Source organism: Lontra canadensis, unplaced genomic scaffold, assembly GCF_010015895.1.
Source record: "Lontra canadensis isolate GAN:19392208 unplaced genomic scaffold, GSC_riverotter_1.0 scaffold58, whole genome shotgun sequence".
Lineage (NCBI taxonomy): Eukaryota > Metazoa > Chordata > Mammalia > Carnivora > Mustelidae > Lontra > Lontra canadensis.
Window position 1 is genome coordinate 6,111,294 of NW_022631052.1, and position 25,357 is coordinate 6,136,650.

At 52.7% G+C, this 25,357-nt stretch overlaps 1 protein-coding gene across 1 annotated transcript; it reads right to left on the reverse strand.

Moving 5' to 3' along the window:
* Positions 1-127: 127 nt before the first annotated feature.
* Positions 128-21,626, reverse strand: PLBD2 (phospholipase B domain containing 2). The gene is made up of 12 exons (XM_032876216.1): positions 21,286-21,626; positions 15,180-15,273; positions 12,111-12,269; positions 10,240-10,340; positions 9,806-10,020; positions 6,036-6,133; positions 3,724-3,884; positions 3,028-3,123; positions 2,696-2,767; positions 1,947-2,099; positions 1,291-1,453; positions 128-1,066 (listed from the first exon to the last, which is right to left on the reverse strand). Exons 1-12 carry the CDS (start codon positions 21,573-21,575, stop codon positions 899-901), a joined length of 1,770 nt encoding a protein of 589 aa, XP_032732107.1. The 5' UTR covers positions 21,576-21,626; the 3' UTR covers positions 128-898.
* Positions 21,627-25,357: the final 3,731 nt, after the last annotated feature.

Here is a 25,357-nt window from a genome sequence, read left to right on the forward strand (position 1 = left end):
AACGGACAGATGAACAGACAGAAAAATGGACAGGAGGATGCATGGGTGGACGGTGTAGAACCCAAACCAAGGAGGACAAAGGGCACCAGCCCAGCCTCCCCCACTATCTAAAAAAGCACAGCACACGGGCCACGGCCTCTCATTTAATGGCAGCACAGTCTGCAATTCGGTTCCTATAGCAGGGGAGCTGTGGGCACTGCCCTGAGGCCAGGGGCGGGCCCAAGCTGGGGGCAGAGGGCACAAGGCTGCAGGAGAGAGGCTGACACTCTTCTCTGCCCTGAAGGCCCCTCCAGCCTCAAGTCACCAGAAACTTTGGTTTTGTTTGTTTTCAAGTTTCTGTCCTCAGGGAAGCTGTCCAGAAGGGGAAACAAAGGGGCTGTTTCCCGAGCGAGCAGAGCAGCTGGGGCTGGGAGATGGAAGGACCGATGCCAACCAGAGGCAATGCCCAGGTCTTGGGCCAAAACCCCACAAGTCCCAGAGCTACTGGCAGGAATGACATTGGGAGGCGGGAACTGGAAAGGTCCCCTCCTGCTCCACCAGAGGCCCCAAACCCCATCTGAGGACCCCTCCCAAGCCCTCAAGAGGAGGCAGCATGAGGACAGGGCTCCAGCATAGGAGAAAGAGAGAAGGAAACAGAGGAAAGAGAGAGAGAGATGCAGAGAGGTGGGGGACAGGGGAGGCACTCCCTCACTGAAGGGGAGCGAACGAGTCAGTGCTGGGGCCTCATCAGGCCCCGCATCCTAACCAGGAGATGATCCGGAGACCAGGGAACCTGGCAGACCCAGGCCCCCCAATCTGGGCACAGCAGGGGACGATGGCCACGGAGGGGGTGGGCAGGAGGTCAGGGTGGCGGCCGGTGGGTGGCCCCAGTGGCTGTCAGCAGGGCAGAGAAGGAGACTCAGTCCCACCAGACCTCGATGGGCGAGAACTTCCAGAGGTCAGGCTGGCCCATGTGCAGCAGGCCGCTGAAGGGCGAGGAGCTCCACTGGAATGGCGGCAGCTGGTCCCACGTAGGCCCACTGACTGCGACGATGTGAAAGGCCCTGGCCAGTGCCATGCTGGTCATCTGGAGGCCAGGGCAGAGGTCACTGAGCACCAGCCTGGGCTGGGCTCTGAGCTGCCCCAATCCAGAGGGCCCTGACCCCAGCCCTAACTTGGCCCCCACCCGCAGCCCCATGCCAGCCCTGCCCCCCGGTCCGCCATCTACTCTGACCCCCGCCACCCCGTGCCCCGCAGCGATGACACCATCCCAGCCCACCCCCTGCCACCAGGCCCGGGGTGGGGCAGCACCTTTACGTCTATGCCCCCATGGGAGCGCTGGTGCAGGGCCTGGAAAGGGTAGGAGCCGTTGGCGGGGTTCAGGTCAGAGCGGGCCGAGATGGCGTTCTCTGCGTTGGCCTGAGGGTTGCAGGCTTTGCACAGTGACAGGGGGTCATGCAGGAAGTCATTGTACCTGGATGTGGGAAGGGAGGAGGCATCAGGCGTGCTGGGAAGGGGAGGCCAAGCTCCCACTGGTGGCAACCCCGGAAACAAGCCACCTGCATTCACGTGCCCAGCTTCCCTCACTCTTCACCTCATCATTCCACGCCTGTCCTCACATCCGCCCCAGAGACCTTCTGGGGCCCCCAACCCCGATCTGGGCTAGATACCCCATCCTGCCCCTCACAGCAGTGCTGGGGGCTCTGCCCGTTCCACCCTCCGTGCCCACATCCCCGCGAGGGCTTGACGGATCTCACATCTCCCACAGTGGGGACTCCCTGCTTTGGGCCGTTCCTCTGGCTCCAAGCATGGTGCCCAGCACCAGGGGGCCACTCAGCACCTGTAATGTGTGCTTACGGCTGGCCGCCGCCCTGTGACCCCCGGGCTCGTAGTGAGGCTTACACACGGGGGCCAGTGAAGCGTGCGTAAAGCTCTATGGGACTCGTGGCACACACTCCCCCACGCACCTCATGAGCCGGAGCATGGAGTCCAGGTCGTGCACCAGCGACTGGTTCCGTCGGAAGATCCGGGCTCGGGGGCTCCCATCATAGGAGAACCAGTCCCCGTACTGGGCTACCAGGGCCTGCATCCCGCTGGCGTTGAACACACTCTCAAAATACCTATAGGGGGAAAAGGATGGTCACTCACTGCCCCTGCCCATGCTGGCTGTGCCCGGGAAGATGGAGGGGTGGTCACACCAGAACAAGATCACTAACAACCATGACAGGACAGTGACAGTCATGTCTTCTGTGTGTGCTGGGAGGTGGCTCGCTGGGGTGACCAAGCTTAGGCTCTGTGGTCCAAGAGACATGGTTCAGATGCTGACTTCACCACTGAACAGCTGGGGAATGCGCCTTGGGAAAGTTAGGCATTTGCTAGAGGCCTCAGTTTCCTCGTCTGTGAAATGGGAATGGGGGTCATGGCGACCATGCACTGGTTGTAAGGAGCAAATCTCTCATTGGTAGGGCACAGCGAGTGTCCGGAGGTGACGGCCACGCAGCCTGGTTACAGCAGACCCGATGGGGGAGCCACAGGGGGACGGCACCTGAGCCCGGCCACCCCCGACCCTCCGTGGGCGCAGACCTAAGTCCCACTACTCTCCGCCAAAGAAAGGCCAAGGTGGTTTCTTCGCTCTGTGGGCGCAGGGAAGAACCCCTGACCAGCATGGAGAACTGAGTAGGGGTGAGGCAGCTACGGGGCAGGGGTGGGGACATACGGTAGGTTGTAGCTGGCCCAGTAGGTCTTCTGGTAGAGTTCTGAGGTCTTATCGGCCACCACCACCATGCCCCTGGGACCAAGAAGAGAGATGGAGCAAGACTGGTGAGAAAAGCGGCACCTGTGGGCACTGCCCTGCTCAAGAACCCCCAGCGGCTCCCCATTGCCCAGAGGAAGATTAGGTCCTGGATCTTCTACCCCAGCCCGAGGCTGCCTCCCCCTCCCACTTGGCCTTCCTTAAGATGTTCACCTTCCCACACACATTCCGGCGTGCATCCAGACCTCCGCCTAGGCAGCCGCGGAACCCCCTGCTTTCCTTCCCAGGCTACTCACGGGATCTGCTCCAGGATGGTGAGGACCCTGTTGCCGGGGCTGGGCCCGCCGGGGACAAATGCCTTGTAGTCCACAATCATCCACTGGTTGTTGTACCTGCCACGCCAAAGGAAGGAGGAATGAACACACCTTGGGACCACCGCCCCAGCCTCCCTGCAGCCCCAGTGCTCCGCACCACCAGCAATCAAGAGAAAGAAGTGGCACTGGGGGGGAGGGTGTCCTGACATCTGTCACCCTGACACTGCCGCTTGACCAGGTGTCCTCGGCTCCCATCATGCTGTCTGTCTGCTCCAGAGAAGGCTAGTGTTTATAGGAATACAGGTCAATTCTTCAGCCCGACGTTGTAAGTCCCTGCACTATCTAGTTCCAATGTCTCCGGCTCAGAGGGCCCCCGCTGACCCATGCCCACTTGCTCACACAGCTCTCCCACCTCCAGGGCCCTCAAATCCCAAGTTCACTTCCTGGCTTCCCTCTGAGGGCCTTTCCCTAGATGGAAAAGCCTGCAGGGGAGAGGCGAAGCCCCCATTTCCCTAAGTATAAAACAAGGGAGAAGACTTTAAGACACCTTCTACCTCCAGCAGGAACCCTGAGAGGGCTCTGCAGAGGGTATGGGGGGTGTGTGGCCCCGGTGCCACGTCCCTTGGGCTCTGTCAGTAGGGAAGGTGGTCCATTTCTCAGTGCCGGGAGCCTACTCACGTGCCACTGTTGAACCTTTTGAAGATGTCTGCCCAGGCGTCCCCGTCCAAGGCCAAGCGGTTGGCCGCCACATTACGCAACCACTCCAGCACACAGTCCTTGGGCTGCACGTACTTCCAGAGGGCCGGGTTCCTGTTGCCGATGGTGGTCTCCAGTGTCACCTGTGGGAGGGCCGAGGGGGTGCTGCACGGAAGGGCCCCCTCACTTAGGATGAGGGTATGCTGTCACCAAGTGGCAGTGCTGATCAGTCAGGGTCCGTACATTGATTACAGCTTTTTGAAACCTCACATGCTGCTTTGGGTGCACATTCCTCACCGGTTCCCTGGCTGAGCGCCGAGGGAAATTCACAATCATGCATCCAGCTTTGCCCTGGGAAAGAGCCCCTGGGAGAGTCAATGGCGCTGCTCCTATGGACCTGGTCCCCCACCCGAGTCAATCAACTCTTTCCCCAGAGAGACAGCGTCCCATTTCTACCCCTTCCTTGCAGTTGTGCGGAGAAAATCAGGTGACTCAAGGCTGTTTGCCTGGTAGACCATCACAGTCTCACCGACCTCTTCCAGCCCTCCTGGGAAAAACACAGCATGGCTACTAATGCTCCTTTTTACTGAAAGGTAAACTGAGGCCTGAAGACGCTAAGAGACGTGCCAAATGTCACAGCTGGTCAGTGGACAGGCCAAGATTCCATCAGCAAACTTGCAGCTCTTAAATCAATGTCCTCTCCTCTACAGCAGGGCATTAGCACGCTTCCTCCTCTCTTATGCAAAGCCCCCAAACCAGCTAAAAGATAGCAAGAGCCATAAATGTGATGTTTAAAGGAAGAATCTGGAAAGCAAGCCTCTTGACAGCAATACCCAGGTGAGAACACTTAATTCCATTCCTTTCGGCCTATACCTCCCTTGACCCTCAACCGGCCACTCTCCCTCCAGAGCCACTGCCGGGATTCAGATCAGTGTGGCCCAGAAAGCCCTGGAAGGCAGTTTCCCCTCCCAGGATGGGGGAGTTCTGAACCTGGGGCTGTACTCCGGGAGTCTGCAGACTTAGAGGGGAAAACACGACCTCTTCCTTCCCACCACTGCCAAACCGCATTCAGCATCTCCTTGCACCGTAAGCACAGGTGACCCGCCACCGTGACGTGAGTGGTACCTGAGACTGTCACCAACAGAAATCAGATGTGTTCCCACCATACGACAGGGTTGCACCCATCTCAAAATATCACTTATGCGCCCCATTCCTTGGAAATTAAGGTAGTTAGCACATCCGCTCCGAGAGCTTGTGATTTAGTAAGTTCACAAAGAAGCGCGTATATAATGTTAAGAGGTTATTTATGTAATATTTCGCCAAACACCTTTTAATATCACTGGTTTCCTTTATGATCCGATATATTTTGGTGTCTGCATCTGAGAATGTTATTCTGAGAAGGGGTTCACAGCATCCCAGATTCTGTCAAAGGGGTCTGTGGCTTAGCCACCCTTAAAGACCCCGGTGGGAGGTACATTTCCTGCCAGGACCCCTCCCACCAGGTCACTGGGTGAGACCTTCTCAGCTGTTCTTCCCCAGACGGTCCCCTCCTTGCCCCAGCCAGACCGTAGCGAGGGGATCCCCTCAGCTACCACTTGGCCCTCTCACGCCTCCTTCCCCATTTCAGGGGACTAAGCCCCCCACTGCTCTCAGAAGGCAGCAAGAAAAGGAAAGAGCCCCTTGTCGCAGAACTGCAGGGAAACCAGCACCTTCTGCTTGGAGGGTGTTTTTAGGGCAATGTTTTCCCCTCCTCCGCATGTTGCAATCTCAGGGCTCAATGCCCCGGCGAGGGGTGCCAGGAACAGATTTCTAAACGAGCCTGGACCCCAGCCAGGAAAACCGATAAAAACAACACATTGTAAACAGCATTTATTCAGAAAACCTGGCCGGGTTAGAGGGAGTTTGAGGAAGGCAGGAGGGGAGGCAGGATGAGAAACAGCAAGGGCACGGTGGAGGGAGGGATGGCTTATGCTAAAGACCGCCAAACAAAACAGGGTCATTGAGGTCAAGGTCAAAGATTTTGCAAAAGGGAAATTAAGTGCAGCGAAGGCTGAGGAGCCGGCTCAGAATGCAGGGTCCAGGGAGAATGCCAGATCTGGCAGCCCTGACCAATAGGGACTGAGAATCCATTGGTAAGAATCAACCCGCCACTCCCCAGTGGTCCAAGCACCAGAGCAGAAGAGGCCCAGCGTGGGATGGTGGCGGGGGCGGGCACTGCATCTACCCACCTGCCCCGAGCTGCCCGGTGCCCCAAAACCCCTGGGAGAGAAAGGTCACATGGGAGGGACACTCACCAGCCCGCTGCCCATGATGTAGAAGTCGTCACAGGAGAAGAGTGTGCCAGGGTAGGACGAGAAGACCACCTTGTTGCCCGGAGCCAGGGGAGAGTTCTCTGCGGGGGGGCGGCGGGGTGGGGGAGGAGAGTGAGCCCAGCAGGGGATGGGGGTACAGGTCAGACAAACCCATCTGGGGATCCCCGCACCCCAACTGAAGAGCCAGAGACTCCAGGTAGGAGAGCAGCTGGTCTTGGGGGAGCCTCCATCCGTTCTGATATTTTAGCAAACCAGGCCATGAGCCGCTGGTGGGAAAGGGGACTGGGGAATGACAGCTTCCTGGGGCTTCCTTCCGGGGTGATGAAGGTATCCAGGAACAAGATGCGGGTGATGGGGACACACACTGCGGATATTCTAAATGCCACTGAATTGTTCGCTTTACGCCATGTGAATTTCACCTCAATTAAATTATTATTTTTTTACTACCAGAAATTTTTTTAAAAAGTAATTCAGGTTTTTGTTTGTTTTTCTCTTCTAGAATAGGCATAACTACCTAATGGGAAAAAAACTAGAAGAGTCAATACCTGAAGAATAACTACAAAGGGGCACAGGGAACTGCCTGGAGGGATGGAAATGCTCTCTGTCTTTACTGAGTCGAGGTCACAGGACTGCATGTGTTTGTCCAGACCTCCCAATATATACATCCTAAAGGTGTGTGTAAACCAGCCATCAGTAAAGTTAATACGGACCCGGAGGGTGGAGCTCAGCCCAGGATGTCATGTATCACCTATCAGAATGAAAAAAACTGAAATGAACATAACACCCAGTGCTGGCAAGTTTGGGGTAAAGCTGACATGCTCATAGACTTGTGGACAAGTGTAAACTGGACCAGCCACTTTGGAGGGCAATTTGGCTGTATGTATCCAGAGACTAAAATGTTTAATTATACCCATCTTTTTTTTTTTTTTTTTTTTTAAAGTAGGCTCCACACCCAGCAAGGAGCCCAATGCTGGGCTTCAATTCACAACCCCAAGATCAAGGCCTGGGCTGAAATCAAGAGTTGGACGCTTAACCAGCTGAGCCACCCAGGCACCACTAATTATCCCCATCTTCATATTTTTTTCTTTTAAGATTTTATTTGAGAGAGAGAGCAAGTGGGGGAAGGAGCAGAGGGAGAGGGACAAGCAGACGCTATTCTCAGCACAGAGCCTGACATGGGGCTCCGTCTCACAACGCTGAGGTCACAACTTGAGCCGAAATCAAGAATTGGATGCTTAAGCGACTGAGCCCCCCAGGTACCCCTACTTATGTCCATCTTTTAACCTAGGGTTTCCACTTGGGGGCCCACTTGTCTTGCCACAGCCCCGACCGAAAACACCAAACACCCGGACATGGCCCAAATCCTCAATCGAGAACTAGTTAAAGTTTAGTATCAGCGGTTAGAAGGTGGACTGAACATGGCAATATCCAAAATTCTCCAAGGCCAGCTGTTGAGCAAAGAGAGCAAGCTGCAAACCATCCATATGGTACGGTCTTATTTATGTTTTAAAAAAAAAATCCAGAAAGCAAACTGCTTAGGGCAGCAAAACTGCTGTATGGAACCCTACAAGTAGATATCCATCATTGTGCGTTTACCAAAATCCGTACAACCATACTATTCAGAGCGAACCTGAATGTCAACTGTGATTTCTACTGAGAGTGACGTACTGACATTGATAGATAATTATAACAAGCGTACCACGCCAATGCAACACATTTATAACAGGAGAAAGGAGCAGGGAGGTATACGGGAACTCTCTGTATCACCTACTTGATTTATCTATAAACCTCTAGCTTTTCTAACAAATAAAGCCTATTAACTAAAAAAAAAAAAAAAAAAAAGGTTCATATATACACAATAGAAGTGCATTCTAAACATCCAAAGTCTAGATAGATCCAAACCAAAGTGGCAGCAAGTATACCCTTAGGAAGGGTCTAGAATTTGGAAGAAGTGTATCACAAGAGATATATTTCTTCATCTGCATTGCTGGAACTTGCATCAGCAAGAATGTATTCACATATTACTAGCATAATAAAAATCAACGAAAACAAATGGGAAAATAAGGAACATTTCATTTAGAAGAAAAACAGAACCAGATATTCACAGAAATTATCTCCTGTGAGTTACGGGGTGTTCAAGTGATTCTGATTGTATATGAATGTTTTAGTGTATTTTCCAATTTCCTATACCCTATGTGTATGACTTATGTAGCTTTTCGTTTCTTTGTTTAATTAATCTCTACTCCCAACACGGGGCTCAAACTCAAAACCCCGAGATCCAAGAGTTGCGTGCTCTGCGGACTGAGCCAGCCAGGCGCCCCCTCACATAGGTTCTTGTCGGAAGAGACTACAATGTTCATGGATCTAGAGCAATGAACTGGACAGATCTGTGGCTACAAACAACAACACGAATAAAGTTCACAGCCACTGCGCTAGACAACAGAAGTCAGACACAAGCGAGCCCGTGCACGTAACATGCAAAGTCAGGCACGCCGCATCTACGCTGTAAGAAGGCAGATGGAGATTATGCTGGGGTGGGGATACGTGCCTGGAAAGGGCTGGGAGAGCAGCTGCAGGGGGGCTGGGAACGTTCTGTTTCTCGGTCTGGGTGCACACACAGGCAGCAACACTTGGAGCCGTACTCGTGTGACGTGCACGCTTCTCTGTGTACGTGTCAACGCAGAAATCTACTTAAGTTAATGGACATGAGGTTGTTTCCCAACCATTACTGTAGTTGACACCCTTGTACACCATCGTTGTGCAGAAGGCAAAATGGCTCCCTAGGGACAGATCTGAGCCAAGAACTGCTAGACCGCGGGAGTGACAGGTTTTGAATTTTATCAGATACCGGCGAGGTTCTTCTCCAAGTGACAGCGCTAACCGGTACTGCCATCATTAGCAGAGGGACTCGCCACCTCCTGGCAACATTGGATTTAATTTTAAGTTTCACCAAGAAGGAGGTACTTTAAACATCTGGCAGTGGCTACCTCTGGGGTGGACATTGGGGCCCGGGATTGCAGGAGATCGCCACGCTGGGGTACTCGGACCTTAGCTGCGAAGTTTTCACATTTGACAGGAAGGGTGTATTCATGTCTTCATGCATTGTAGCTGAGCATTTGCCCTGAGTGTCTGCTGCAAGTCTTCCCAAGCTTGCGTCCCTACTGTCTGCCATGGGACCCTGTGACTCCTCACATCAGATGCTGGGCTCTGTTTTCCCCTCCTCTCAAATCAGAGCTGGCCACTTGCCTTGCTTTGAGCAGCAGGGGGTTGTGCCCATTTCAATCAGCCTTTAAGAGGTCTTCCACACTGCCCCGCTCAGATGTCACCTGAATAAGCCTGAGCTCACCCAGCTGCCCCCGCACCCAGCGGAGAGCCACCCCCAGACATGCGGAGGAGGCCAGCCTCAGTCGCCGACAGCAGAACCATCAGTCACTCAGCCAAGATCAGCCGGGCCTAGCCCAGCATAACAAAACCATCCGGCTGACCCACAGACACGTTGATCAAAAATTAATGATTGTTTTAAGCTTTTGTTGTTTTAAATTTGGGGTGACTTGCTACACAACAGCAGGTAACTGATACGCCTCATGAAAATGAACTAAAAAGAAACCAAGATGTCAACAATAAGGCGGACGCCTAGAATGGTTCCACAGTGTGCACAGGGCCAAGGCCCACAGCTCCCAGCAACCCCCACCCCCTGCACTGTGTGCCCCGCACGCACGCTCACACACACGGACATACCCACGTCCACCCACCTAGGGGGTCTTCCCGGAACTGGAACCAGTACTTCTTGATGATGCGCAGCATGTTCTGGTAGGAGCTCCAGGTGTTGTGGGCGATCAGGAGGTCCGTCTGGCCGGGCAGCAGCTTGATGAGGGCAGAGCAAGAGCCAGAGCCCATAACGTGCTTGGTCTTGGTCTTATTCAGGGCGGGCTCCAAGTCTCCCAGGTCCCCTGCGAGCTGCAACAAGCTGAGGAGGGCAGGATGCTAGAATGTTACCATGCCGGCCTGCCGGCAGCCTGTTTCTATACCCCCTTCACAGAGGAGGAAGCTGAGGCTCTGGAAGGCTAGGTGAGCGGTCCAAGGCTGGGCCAGAAGGAGGCAGAACCCATACGGGAGCCCAGGTCTGTCTGAGAATAAGGTGCATGGCCCTCTCCCCTACCCTGTCCGCTCCGGGAGTGGCACTTACAGGAACCCCAAGGGTTTGATGGTAAACCTCCCAGTTGGAAAGGTCATACGGCCTTCATAGCTGTCCTCGAGGCCTTTCAGCTGCAGGAGGGTCAGCCGCACCTAGGGGGAGGGGCACAGGCGGGGTGAGGCCTCTCCCCCTAGGGCTCACGCCTTCTCTTACAATGTGAGGGGCCCCGGTGCATCCTCCAGGATCTAGACAGCCCTGACCCCCCTCACCCAGCCCTCCGTGCCAAGCACTCTCTTGCTATCGCTTAGCTAACTAGATGTTTCTGCCCTCTGCCAACCTAAATTACCTCCACTTAAGAGCCCAGCTGAAAGCCCCCTCCTCCAAAAAACCTCCCAGCCGACCGTGACCCACTGTCAACTGTTCCTTATTCTGAGCTCAGCTCCTGGCTGCTCTGCCACTCCGGGCATATGTCTCACTAGCTGACTTGTCTCCATTGTCATCGTCACTATTCTCTAGTTAGGGAGATTGTCACAGGGTCCCCGAGCGGCCGTGGTTGGCTCTGGATACACACCAGACACTTTGTTAGCATCTGTAACAGGGATGGACGGACGGACAAAAGGGTAAGATACATGGACAGACAGTCACACAGCACTGAGAGATGGATGCGTGGCTGCTAAGTTAGGTAGAACGGAGGCAAGGACAGAGAAGCAATCGTCCAGGTGGAGGGCAGGGTGGACAGAATGACAGCTGTCCAGTCGGGTGCAGAGCCTGGATGTGCGGACAGGACAAGACAGATCCATTCCTTTATCTATAAATATTCAACCAATCTTTACATGTAAAGCACCTACTATGTGCTGGCCCTCGCGCTAGGCGCCTCAGATCCTGTGGTGAACAAAGCAGTACTGATCCCTGCCTTGTCCTCACAGGGCTCGGGTCTCGCTGAAGACAAGACTCTGAGTCCCTCACTACAGCGCCACAGGTAAGTGGGGACGGAGGTTGTGGGGGAGGACGTGCTCTGGGCAGAAGGGGCAGCACAGCCCCGAGGCAAGAGGAAACACATCTTGTTCAAGGAACCAGGAGGTCAGGGAGGCTGGACCACAGAGCAGGAGGTCAGCAGGAGATGAGCCTAGGGATGGAGAGGGCGCAAAAGGGGCGCAGGCATCATCCCCAGGTAACCAGACGGCCCCCGGTGGGGAGAGCGAGTGGCTGTGGTGGAGCTACAGATGGACAGACTGACACCTGGAGGTGCTCTGATCGCCAGGAGGTAGGTGGGGAATGAAGGAGACAAGGTGGGTATCAGACAGACAACTGGGCAAGTGAATGGGAAGAAGTGTAGGCAGGGAGTGGACAGACAGGTAGATGGTGGGCGGGAAGCTGGACGGCAACCAAAGGGGGTATGTCAATGGCTGGGGCGGTGGCTGGTGAGAGATCAGAGCTGGCCTACGATGGGCAGAGGGTGGCAGATGGGTGAGAGGAAGAGAGAGGAAGATGGATAAGCCTGTGGGTGGTGTGTGTGCTGACAGACGAGCCCCGTGGATGGCTGGGTGTGAAGGAAGGGTGGACAGGGAGGGAGGGGGGATGAATGGAAGACTGATGGTTGGATGGGTGGGTGGGTGGGTGGGAGGGAGAGAGGGAAGGATGGAGGGAACGGAAGACAGAATGGACAGATGGATGGATGGTTGTGAGGGAGGGACAGAGGGAGAAAGAAGAAGGAAGGGAGGGAAGACTGGATGTATGGACAGACAAATGGAGGGAGGACTGATGGATAGATGGCTAGATGGCTGGAGGGAGGGGAAAGGAGGGAGGGGGAAAGGGCTGGTGAAGAGGGGCACGAGACAGGCAGCCGGCCAGCCGGGCCAGTAGCAGCCACAGCCGCGGCAGGTGCCGAGAGCAGACCCCCGGCGCGTGGAGGCCGCACCCACCTGATGCCAGTAAGCGGACCCCCGGTTCAGCTCCATCTCCTCCTGCATCCACTCCAGGTTAGTCTCCAGGAAGCTCTTGAGCCGCTCGCAGTAACCAACTTCGTACTCGAAGGGGCCACAGTAATTCACCACCGTGTTCATCCAGTGCATATAGATGAGCTGTGGGGCAGGCAAGGTGGGCGAGGGCAGGTACAGGGGGGCCGGGCTGCCAGCCTTGCCAAGGACCCCGCTGATTCCCCACTCGGGCTCAGACTCCTCAACCTCAGCCAGGCCTCTGAGAACCACAGTGCCCTGGTGAGGCCTTTGCTCACGCGGGTTCTCTTCCCCCCGGGGCCCCTCTCAACCATCCCACTCTTGTCCCATCAGGGCCCAAAGCTTCTGGATGTCCCCCTCTCTTGAGAGACTTTAGTATTCCAAGTCTGTTCTAGACAAGGGCTCCTCGGCTACCGGAGACCCCCAAGCTACAGATGTATTTGGTCAGTCAACGAAGTACGACTTTCGCACCCCTACCACGTCCTGTCCTAAGCCCCGAGGACACGGCAGGGAACTCACAATGGACACGTGTGCAAGTGAATGCCAGACTGGTTCACTCTCAAGAGGCCTGATGTCACATGAACAAGCCTCAAGCTCTCAAGAGGCCTGATGTCACGTGAACAAGCCTGGGCTGGCCTGCTGGCAGGTTCAAGACCATGTCGGCCCCGTCTCCCCCATCACTCCCGTCACCCCGGCTGATAGAGAGCCAACCCCCAGACGCATGAAGGAGACCATTCTAAGCCACTCAGCTGCCCCCCCGCCCCGAACCGCCAGCTGACCGCAGAAGCACGGGTGAGCCCAGCTGAGGTCAGCCAGGCCTAGCCCGGAATCCCAAATCCACCCAGCTGGCATTCCAGCAGGGGGAGGGACGTCCCCTATATTGTGGCACTACAGGGAAGGGGTCCATGCCCGGAGTTCACAGGAATGGCACTCTGTATGAACAGACCCATGCCAACCTCACGGCAACTCTGGAAGGAAAGTGCTATCCCCACCATCCCCGCTTTATAGCTGAAGACATCGAGGCACAGGCAGGTGACTAACTTACCCAAGGTCCTCCAGACAATGAATCAGAGTCAAGATCTGAACCCTGGAAATGTGCGGATTTGTAATTTCCCAAAGCACAGACCTCACGGGGCCAAGGCTGGCGGGTTAACTTCCAGCCACACCCCTCACCACACTGGAAATATTCCCAAGACACACAGGCCAGTGAGGGGATGGTGGCAGCGCCCGGTACCCCAAGACTGATCGCTTAGGGACCCCTCTGCTCCACTGCCAACTCCCTGAAACACATCCAAATTCTCCTCTGCCCTCGAGGCCTCAAAGAGATGCCACCTCCTCCGTGCAGCTTTCCAGTACTTCCAGAAGCATTTCCCAAATGCCTGTCCTCTATCAGGCTCTGGCCCGAGTACAGGGGTCACAGCTGGGGACAGGAAACAATCACCACACACAAGAAGCTCCCAGGCCAGTGGGGCTGGGCGGGGGGGGGGGTGGTGGTGGTGAGCGGTAGCGGGTGGCTGAGCAAAATGCCTAGAAACAGAGACTCTGGTCAGACAGAGCTGGGCTTGAATGCTGGCCCCTCCGCTCACTGGCTGTGTGACCCTGGGTAAGTAATTTCAGCTCTCTGGGCCTCACTGGGCTGGTCACGCCTCTCTCGGTAGGTCGGGGAGGCCAGTGTGAGGGCTGAGGGAGAGAACATGGGCCAGGCTCCTGGTACGTATGTCCAGGATTTATCACAGGAGAGCCCCTGGGGCCTTGCTTCAGTTCCTGGCAGGCTAGGGGCCCCTCAAGAGACAGACTCCTGCCTCATTCACTACACCCCAAGCAGCACCTGCCAGGCCCAGCGTCTGAGCAGCTCCCCAGACATGAAGGTCCCAAGTGGATACCCAGGTCCCTGCCGGCTGTCAGAATGAGAAGTGTGAGTTTCACCACAGGGTGTCCCCTGTGCGCAGTCATCTGTCACCTGCTCTTTCCCGCTCAGCAGCCAGCCTGTGGGAGGCGTCTGTATTGCCGAATCCTTCCCAAAGATCCATCACATGGTGCTCGGTGGCCCTAGGGCACGTGCAGGCTCAAGGCCACCACTGCCAAATGACCTTTCCAAGTGGTTGTCACACCTCTACCCACACACTGCCGGGGACTGGCTGTCACTGTGACCTCTCACCCACTTCTGATACGGGCCACCTTCTGAAATCGAGACTTGCACTTTTCTAAAGCCCCAGATGGAGTACAGCAGAATGGTATGTTGCCTGAGGATTCAGCACACGTGGTAAAACCAGTTTAACGAAAGTAAGAGTGGAAATAATCCAAGAGTCTGCCCACGGATGCATGGATAAATGAAATGTGGTCCGTCCATACGAGACAGTATTACTGGGCCACAAAAAAAAGGACTGACATAGTCCAGAATGGGGATGAAGCTGGAAAACTCGATGTTGAGGAAAAGAAGCCCGATACACAAGACCACCCACTCACATGAAATGTCAAGAATCAGCAAACCCGTGGAGACGGAAGGTAGGTTAATGGTTGCCAGGGGCTGGGGTGAGGGAGAGAGGGGAGGTATGGGTGTGGGGTTTCTTTCTAGGGCGGTGAGAACGTTCTGGAATTGGGTATTGGAGATGGTTGGGCAACCCTGTGAATACACTAAAAACCACTGAATTGTGCATTTTCAAATAGTGAGTTTTATGGCATGTGAATTATATCTCAATATAAATGAAAGAATGAACGGACATTTAGGGGGATGGTGCCTCTGGGGGCAGGGGTTGGGAAGGGGGGGCTCAGAGGGATGAGTAATATTGCACGTTTCAGTCTGTATGTTTGTTTCACTACTGGGCTTCATGATTTCATATGCATCAAACAGTGCCTAGCCTAAGTTTTTAGGGAATGCACGTGAGCTCTTATTGCCCAACGACATGGAGGGTGGGAACAGCCCCCCCACCCCGCCCCACCGCACACATCTCATCTCAGGACCCTTCCAAGCTTCTGGGGGTGCGCGCCAGGTGGGGTGGGAGGCGGGAGCCTCAGGCTCCCCCATCTGGCCCTTACCTCCTCAGACACGGCGGCCTCCACCACGCCCGCAGCGTAGGCCTGCAGGCTGTCATTGTAGCGGCCGTTCGTGCGCAGCTCCAGAAAGGCCCACCTAGACAGAGAGGGGAGCGGACACCAGTCAGCCCGGGGGGCACGCGCGCAGCCAGCCCTAGTCTGGGCACACGGCCATCTCCAGTGTTAAACCATAAAAGACGCAGTGAGGAACGGCCATTTACGTGAATGGCCGTCTGTCTGTCTTTGTGCACATGTCAGGGGAAATCTCTCAAAGGGGTGATGCTTTGTCAAAGGGCACAGGTATTTCTAACTTTATAAGCACTAACAAACAGCCGCCAGCCCAGAACTGTTCTAATCCACGTCCCAGCCCCCACCATCACACCAGTCAGGGTCAACCGAGGGCTTCCTCTGGGCCAGATGGCATTCTAGCCACTTCTTATCCACGGACTCACTCAATCCTCACGACAACCCCATGATTCTACCAGGCAGGCACTGCTGTTCCCCGAAGCACAGAAGAGGAGGAGATGAAGGCACAGGGCTTCACAACCGAGGAAGCCCACGCTGCTGCCCTCCTCCTGTCCAGGCCCTCTGCCGTGTGGCCTTGCGGTCCCTTCTACCCACGGCCAAGTCCTTCCCCGCCCCACCGATCTGGACTCGGTCATCCGGCTTGCTTTCCAATGGAAGGCAATGCCCGTGTGCCAGGTAGAACACTAGCCTTTGAGAAGCCTCCTTTGTTTCCGCTTGCCCTGCTATGCCTCTGCCACCTCCAGGAGAACACGCCCCGGCCAGCCCGCTGCTCTCAGGGACAAGAGAGAAACACGGAGCAGACCCATGGCATGAAGCAGAGCTGCCCTGGTGCCCCCCGGATCCTTCAATAACCCTTGGTTATTTGCGAAGCCAGCAGGTTTGGTGGGTGGTTCGTTCCAAGGCACTGGTGCCCGACATGAGCTGATACATTTGCCGAAGCTTACAGAGCTGGCAAAGGGCAGGGCCGGGGTTCAATTCCAGGCTCCTGCTCCCTCTGGGAAGCAGCACTTTCCAAACTCAGACGTGTAGCCGTGTCACCTGAAGACCTGATTCAGAAGCAGACTCGGATCGGGATCTGGGACAGGGCCCGAGACCCTGGATTTCTAACTAGCAGCCAGGTGAGGCCAACACTATCAGCCCACTCCCACGCTGGGCTGTGGGCTACCCCGCCACAACGTACCCGCTCCTGTCTGCCCACTCCCTTGCTTGAAATGATTCCTACCGATCTTTCTCATCTTTGCCAAGGCAACGGTGGAAAAACGCAAACGCAATCGTGTTGTTTTAATTATAATCCTTTAATTACTTCAATTACACTTGTTTTAATTTTTTAAATTTAATTAATTAATTAATTTTGAAAGTAGGCTCCAGACCCAGCGCGGACCTTGAACTCACAACCCTGAGATTAAGACCTGGGCTGAGATCAAGAGTCAGACTCTTGTCTGACTGAGCTACCCAGGCGCCCCTACACTTGCTTTTGAATTTTTATAGGTCATTTATAGTTCTTTGGTTCAAGTGCCTGAGTCACTTTTCTCCATTGTGTTTATCTTTTCTTATTGATTTGTGAAGTTCTCTATGTATACATTAGCCCTTTGCTTGTCACTAATATTGAAAATATGTTTGTGTTTTAATTGACTTAATTGATTTTTCTGCTTTTGCTTTTACCCTACAGAGGTTTTGGGGGGGTTTTGTGCGGCCAAGCCTATCCATCCTTTCCTTTATGTTTCCGGATTTCATTCTTGCTCCTAGGACACAAAACTATTCGCCAGGTGGCTTCTGTAACTAGGGACAAACATTTGTTAAGGCAATTTCCACGAAGAAAACCAGGGGCACCAAGAAGAGTCTCCAAACCAAAGCAGAGCCAGGATCTGCCAAGAGCTCCAGGGCGAGAACGGCTGTGGCCTGGGGAGGACTCTGGAGAGGAAAAGACGGTCAAAACACGCTCACCTGATACTTTCGTCAAGCAAGCCATTTTGAGAGCCTACCGGGTGCCAGACATGGAGGGCAGCGCGCGCCACAGTGAATGGCATTCAGGCCTGGCCTTCCCAAGGCTAATGCAGGGGTGACGGGTGGCTGAGGGGAGGGGCGCTGGCATGCAAGCAGGTAATGACATAGCAGGGCAACGGCTGTGATGAGAAAGAGGTACCATGTGCTGACAAGATGTCAGAGAAAACATTAAAAAAAGAAGAAAAAAGGATCAGAGAAGGATGAATGGTAGACTCAGGACAACACTGTGTATGAAAGCATTTTACGCAAGCACACGTGCATACCTGTGCTTACACATACCTATGCACATTTAGGCCTATTTATGCACAGAAAGTTCTGGAAGAAAGAGCTAACAGTGGTTATATATGGGAGGACTTATCTCATACATCCTGTCTCACTTTTCTAAACTGCTGGGATTTTTTTTTTTTTAACCACGAAAGGTTAATTATTTGTCTAACAATCACCACCCACCCCCGTATCTCCTTGTGCGCTGCCTTGTTCCAGAGGGCAACCGGGGGGGGGGGTTCCATTTAGATGGGTTTTAGTCACTTGGCCCGAGTCCTCAGAAAACCTAGATAGATGGGTTTCCCCCATCTTTCCAGAACACTTTGAGTGGGGGACGTTCCCATATAAGAGGTTTTGTTCAAGCCACCAGACTTTAGTGCCGGAGCCCGAGGCTGATCTCTGAGGATCCCTCTGTTGCCTCGGGCCAAAGCCTAATCAAATGATTCCTCGATACCTCACGCCCCCATCCCCACCCCCGCAACTCTGCAGGGTTCTCACCATCCCCACCACAGAGATGAGGCAGGCAAAGATAGGAACCTAGATCAGTCTGAGAGTAAACCTAAAACTCTGCTCTATACTATACTTCCTGGCCCTTCCAGCCTCGACCTCCCCATCTGTAAAACAGGGAGGCTCGAACTTGGGCAACGGCCTCTAGAGTCCCTCACTGCTGTGCCAACTGAAAACTTTGCAAAACTCCCCATCCCTGGTCAAAAGAAAACCACTGACAAGTGTTTCTAAAGTTAAATGTACCCATTAGACTGTTCTCTATGAAAGAACATGTCCTTTCTGCTCACTTGATTCTAAAATAGCTGATCTTTTAGGAGAGAAAATTTAACAGAGGTCAATAAATGCAGTTCTGTTTTGTTTTTAATGCACTCACTCAAAAAAAATAAGAAGCTGGCAGCACTGATCTCTTTCTCCAATCTTTTTTTTTTTTTTTTTTTTTTTCTGGAGAGTTTATGGGCCACACTGTGATTTTATGTCACGGGGGCCTAATGCCTGATGACTCCGCTAAAGAGGCCACATTTGAGGAAAACCAGACCACTGCTGTGTGCTGAGCAGGGCGTCACACACCTCCCCCAGTCCCCACACCCTGCTTCGAGGGACAGTGCACCGTGGTCACCCTCGCCTACCTTAATAATCTGTGGCTACCATTCCTCCTCACTCTTGATGGCATTATGTTCACCTTTTCTGACTTCCAAGAACAGACGGATGGTATCTACCAACTTTACTGGACTGGGCTGCTGCTCCTTAGCTGGTGGATTTAAGCGGGTTCCCTGCTTCTTAATAGGGTTATTCCTTCTTATTGGCACTCACTTCCTGCCCCAGCTCCACGGTGACTCATGATTTGTGCCAACCATCTGGCTGGGGAGTCAGGCAGGGCTGAAGGGGTCCAGCCTCCCCAGATCAAGGCTGGAACCAAACACACAGGCCCTGCCTCCTGGGGCACCTCTGATGGCCAAGCACCAAATCCTCAATGTCTCAGGCTTCATGGGGAGTGCTGGTCCAAGGTCAGATACAGCACAAACGAAATAGGACAGACCATGGGGGAAAAGAGGACATGGAATTTATCCTGACAATCCTAGGATCCCCCATGGCAAATTCTGCGGGACAGGAAGAGGAGAGATCCCAAATCCAGGTAAACAGAAGAGTCAAATCCCTGGCCTTCATCCTTTGAAAAATGAGACAGTCACCCACAGTTCAGAGGTTCTGCTGATCGGGGGCCAGGAAACCTCAGGTGTCTTTCTTTCGTCTTATCCCTAAGTTCTAAGAGGTCGATCTTAAGGGTCTCAGTTTCCCTGCTTCCAATATGAAAGCTTCTTTTTTTTTTCTTTAATATTTTATTTATTTGGGAGAGAGTGAGAGAGTGAGCATGAGCAGAGGGGAGGGCCAGAGGGAGACGCAGACTCCCCACTGAGCAGGGAGCCCGATATGACACTTGATCCCAGGACTCTGGGATCAAGACCTCAGCTGAAGGCAGACGCTTAACCCACTGAGCCACCCCAAAATAGGGGTTTCTAATACAGTTCTCTCTACAGCACAGCCCCCAGGGCTAAAGGGGCCAACTGGACAGAAAGGATGCTGGAAACGGGATGTGAGGGCGAGAAGTGTGGAAGAGACCTGGGCTCTCGCCTCAGGCCTCAGTGTCCCTAACTATAAAATGGGGGGCAGAGGACACGTGCTCCTTTCTCTTTCACTCATTCCTTCCTCCAGTAAACAAACACAGGTGCTTTCTGTGATCCCACTGAATTTCCCTTCAAGCCTCACTTTTAGGAGAGGAAACAGGTTCAGAGAGGCAAAGTGATTTGTCCAAGGTCACACAGCAAGGGAGCTGGGCCACAAAGAGCTCTCCATCCAGCACAGTCATCAAGGAAGCCCTCTTTCCACTTCTGTTTTCCATAATTCAGAGCAACACAGCCCCGTAGGGGCCTCCAATAGGACAAGGCCCCCTCCCCAAGCTGGACCTCACCTCTGTGCCTCCTTCCTAGCTATCGTGGAAGCAGAGATTTGTCATGCCCTCTTGGCTTTGCTAAGCAGGGCCAAAAACACGTGTGAGTCAGCAGAGAATGGGTCACCAGATTTCAGAGCCACAGAGCCACAGAGCTCTAGCTCCCCCCACAAATAGTAACTAGCAGACTCTGGCCTCCTCTTCCCAGGAGCCTTCCCAGATTAGCCCCACCCAGCTCCTACGTCTGCCGCAAATCCCTTCTTCATAATCTTCCCTCTGTCTATCTGATACTCTCCCCAGTGCCACAAAGCATCAAAATGGGGATGTGTCCCGTATTTCTCCAACACCTGCAGGAATTAATGCATGCCAGCAAAATGGATGGGTGGAAGAGGGGGAACTTAGGGTACACTAAAATCCCCAGCATAGCCTTAATCCACGGCCTGAGCCCTACTGACAAGGCTTTAAGGTGGATTTTCCCCACTACCACTGACTCAGGTTACCCTTTCTGGCACTCTCTGTCTCCCCTTCTGAATGAAGACCCATCTTGCTCAGCTCTGTGTCCCCAAGGCCAAGTACATCAGGTGAGTGAATGAATGAATGAATGGGCACAGGCCTTGGTACAGGGCCTGAGAAGGGTACCACCCAACCTCCCTGCCAGAGCATATCCTCAAAATGGGAGCCACAGACAAGGAAATGGGAGCCCACACAGGCAGCGGGGGGCGGTTAGAACAACAGCTAATCATGACTACCAAGGACGGAGCACTTGGCTGGTACTGTCTCAGAGAGCAACTTTCCCCTGCACCAGGAGGGAGGAGAGAAAGAAGGAGCAGAGCCCCAGCAAAAATACTATCTGGGTCTACATAAATTTAAAGATCCTGGGTTTTCATACTGGCCTAGAATCCAGGCTCAGTCTTGCTGCCCTAGTTCTGGAACAGAGGCAAGAGGAAGGCACCCACGGGGTAAGCCACCGTCAAGGAAGTGAGAGTTTCTCCCTTGAAGAGCTATCACAAGCCTTCTGGCCCAGAGGCGGGGTGGGGATGGCGGGGGTGGGGGTGCCGTGCTCCGCGGACCTGATCCAGATGGAGGCACTAGGGCCTGGGTGGCAGGGATCTAGTCTCTAGTGTAACCGAGGTACTGTCACCCTTAACTAGCTGAAGGCGAGGGGCTGATCCCCACGAGCTGAGGGGATACTGCATTAGCCCCGACCCAACCAGGGACCTGGTCCAGGGGACTGTGCTGCAGCCTAAGAGGCGGGGAAACTGACCCCCAGGGAGCGAGGAGCACTGCCCTAGGGGCAGGCGAGGCCCCGCGCCCGTGCAACCCCCACCCCCAGCTGGTCCCGCGCGAGGTCAGGCCAACCCTTACCCGGTCTCGCGAATGGCGTTGGTGAGGTTGGCCCAGGCCACGGCATCCGGGTGGCGGCCATCCACCAGTCGGAGCTGGCCGGTCTCGGCGTCCAGGAGCACCGAGCGGCTGCGGGAGTCGGGAGGGACCGGCCCCTTGGGCCCCCACTGGCGTCCCGAGATCGGGATCGCGCCCGTCAGGCCGCTCAGGAACAGCCCGACCAGCAGGGCCAGCACCAGGGCCAGCGCCAGTGCCCGCGTCAGCGCCCGGGCCAGCCGGCCGCCTGGGGAGCCGTACATCGGGGCCACCATGACGGCGCGGAGCGGGGCGCCGCAGCCCGGCTCACGTGACTTGACTCCGCTGTGGAGGGCGGGGCCAGAGCTGACTGGGGAGAGGGCGAGGAGAGGCGGAGGGCGGGGCTTGAAGGAGCCCTTCCGGGGTGGGCGGGGACTATCTTAAAGGGCCCCCGACGCCTCCGTCAGCCTCCGCAAACTCTGCTTAACAGGCTTTACCCCCAGCTGTTTATTTTTCAAATTGTCAAACTTTGAGAAAAATTGCAACCGTGGTAAATACCCGTGTGCTTCCCATCAATTGCTAATAATTTGCTACATTTACTTAATTGCTCCAGGATCCACTCTTCACACCATACACAAATAGAAACTCCTGAATGATGGGCATCTAAATGTAAAAAACAGAACTGCATATATAGAAGAAAATACGGGAGAATTCCTCCACAACTTGTATGTGAAAAAAGTCCTCTAACTATGACTTAAAATTCAGATGTAATAAAAGATATATACAATTGACTATATAAAGTGTTCTGTAACTTATATGCGGAAAACACCATAAGCAAAGTCAAAATATAACTGACAAACCAGAAGAAAATATTAACAACATATATCATAGATAAAAGGCTAATATCATTAATATATGAAGAATTCCTTAAATTTGAGGGGGGATGTGAAAACCAGATAGAAAAATGGACAAAAAATATGAACAGACAATTCATGAAAAAATGATCGAAAAATAATCCTTAAACTTAGAAAAAATGCTCACTTCGTTGACCATAAGAGAAACGCAAATTATAGCTACATTGAGAATGAAATTTCATAGAAATACACACCAGAAGTTTTGAGTGTATGTGAAACTGGTGAGATTGGAATGAGGTCTGTAATTCAGTTAAAAGTGAGGGGTTATTGTCAATGTCCTGATTGTGGTCATTATATTTTGGTTACGTGGGATGTTATCTTTGGGAGAAGCTGGATAGACTGCACAGAAAGTGTACTACTTTTAAAAGAAATGACTTCTCAGCCGTCAGTTTAGAAAAAATTAAGAAGCTTGACAACATACTCTCTTGATGACCCTGGGGAAATGGACATAGGTACATGGCTGGTAGGGGTGCTAAATGGAGGGGAGATAGGTAGTGTCTTTTAAAAAACTTCACATGGATTTACCTTCTGATCTAGCAATCCCACCTAAATATTTACACATAACATTGTTCACCACAGCACTGTTTGTAATTTTGAAATACTGGAAACACCAAAATGCCCATATGTAGGAAATTCATTGAGGAAGTGATCAACCCCACAATGGAGTACTATATAGCTGTAGAAAGAAAGAAAGAAAGAAAGAAAGAAAGAAAGAAAGAAAGAAAAAGGAAGTTTTCTATAAACTGGATTGGAGTGATTACTAAGACATAATGTTCACTGAAAAAAGCAAAGTGCAAAAAAGTATATATAGTACACTTTATTTTGTGTAAAAAATGAAAGGGAGATACAATGTACTTAAATCTTCTAATTTTTTCAAAGGAAACACAGGTTGGATAAAGCCAAAACTAATGAAATTAGTTCCCCCAAGGAGGTGGGTGAGAATGTCCTGGGAGGGTTAGGACAGAGAATGATGTGTCTATAAGGATATCTTGTTGTAGTTTCCTTTTTTTAAATTCCAGTATCATTAACCTACAGTGTTCTCTTTTTGTACAGTTTTGACTTTTGGAAATGTGTTGATATTTTGCATAGTTAAAAAAATTCGAATCAACAGTTTGGGGAAATCCATAAAAAGGAATGCAAGCAGAGACAAACAAACTTGACTGATTTCAAATAAGTCACAGACCCACACTGAACAAATCTTAAAATCTATGTCATAAGTTTGTTTTTCCAAAGTGGTATTCTGAAACTTCTCTGTGTAGTGTGGGATTCAGCAAATGAATAAATGTAATGCTGATTTGGGATCCAGGTTTGTTCCTCAGATAAATACAGATATTGGAGAGCTAGAAACCTTGGAAGGTTATTGTGGCAGTGGGCTGTTTTGGAAATATCAGGGTGAACTCGTGGTTTTTCAGATTTAGACAGAGAAATCTACATACACAGTCCCTTGCTCTGTCCAATTAAGAAGCCACAGGGGCAGTGAGACCCCAGCGGTAAGAAGCACACCTCGTGCCCAAATCCGCCAAAAGGAGTCGGGACTCCACAGAGAAAAAGCTAACTTCGGGGCTGACCCAAGGAGAGTATAAGATCAGCCTGGAACGTCTTGTGCCCAAAACCACGGAGCTACTCAAAGAAGGTTGGAATAATGTCCTAAGGGCAGGAGCCCACTTGCCGAGGCTCCCATTGGTTAAAACCAGGACAATTGGAACATAATAATAGGGATGGAATTAAATAAAATCCATGAGGCTGAACTAAGAAACACTGGCACCTTGACCTTGGTCTTCCCAGCCTTCTGAAACCGCGAGTTAACAAATGTGTATTGGATAAGCCCTAAGCCATGACGTTGCAGCTGGAGTTGACTAATACACTGAGTCACGTGTTAGTTCTATACGTAGCATTTTGAGGAATCGCCAACCCGTTTTCCAGAGCAGCGGCACTGTTGTACATTCTCACCACTGCTGCAGGGTTCCATTTTCTCCACATCTTCTCCAACACTTGCTATTATCTGTCTTTGGAAGCCATAGCCATCCTTCGGGGTGTGAAGAAGTATCTCAGGGTGTTGATTCCCATTTCCTTAATGATGAGTGATATGCTTCTAGGCCCTTTGTATGTCTATTCCAAGAAAAGTTCATCAGATACCTTGCCTAGTTTTTAATACATTATTTGCCTTTTCATTATTGAGTTGTAAGTGTTTTTATACAGGTGCTAAACCCAAGTCCTTTATCAGATAGAAGATTTGCAAAACTTTTCTCCACAAGGGAGTTTGGAGCAGAGTGAGACATGATCTGATTTAGTATTTTGACAGGGTTCCTTTGTTTTGATTGGACAGGGAGAGGGTTTGAAAGGATCAGTTGAAGGTGGGTTGGTGGACAGTGAACTTTGGGAACCATGGGGAGCTGTAGATGGTGTTTGAGCTGGGGAGTGATGGCAGTGAGGAAGGCAGAGGCTTGGGGGAGATTAGCCAGGAGGCAGTAAGTGGTCACAGTCCTGATGTGGGAAGCAGGCTGCTCTGAGACTTCCTGGCCTTGCCAGCAGAGGAAGGAGGCCAGTGAAGAAGGGGAGAAGGTGGCACAAGGTCACAGAATGGTCCTTGATTTGCCCCAAAATAACTTTCTAAAGCTTCCAGGGTGCCCTTCCCCTACTCTGCCTACCTGTGGTGAGTTGGACCCTAGGGGGCACTCCAGCTCCCTTCGCATCCCTGGAAAGGAAGGAATCACTCCATTGGCACTATCTGTCATCACTATCATGTATTAATCATAACCTGTGAACACTTCCTGTTACCGAATCCTCACAACTACCCGAGAAGTCCCCACTATTACTATTCCTTTTTTTTTTTCAAGATTATTTATTTATTTGACAGAGGGAGAGAGGGATCACAAGTAGGCAGAGAGGCAGACAGAGAGAGGGGGGAAGCAGGCTCCCTGCTCAGCAGAGAGCCTGATGCAGGGCTCGATTCCAGGAGCCTGGGATCATGACCTGAACCGGAGGCAGAGGCTTAACCCACTGAGCCACACAGGCGCCCCACTGTTACTATACCTATTTTACAAATGGAGAAACTGAGATTCTAGCAGGGAAAATGACTTGCCCAGGTCACCAACTAGGAAATGTACCAACAGGGCTTTGAATTCAGCTCTGGGACGCTGTGGACGCGGCCCCATGGTGCCCAC

Excerpts from the sequence above, each read along its gene's own strand:
- PLBD2 (XM_032876216.1), bottom strand. The coding sequence starts at position 21,575 with ATGGTGGCCCCGATGTACGGCTCCCCAGGCGGCCGGCTGGCCCGGGCG. Across the intron at positions 12,270-15,179 it reads AGGCCGCCGTGTCTGAGGAG|CTCATCTATATGCACTGGAT; the intron begins GTAAGGGCCAGA and ends CCTGCCCCACAG. Across the intron at positions 3,885-6,035 it reads ACATCATGGGCAGCGGGCTG|GTGACACTGGAGACCACCAT; the intron begins GTGAGTGTCCCT and ends GCCCTCCCACAG.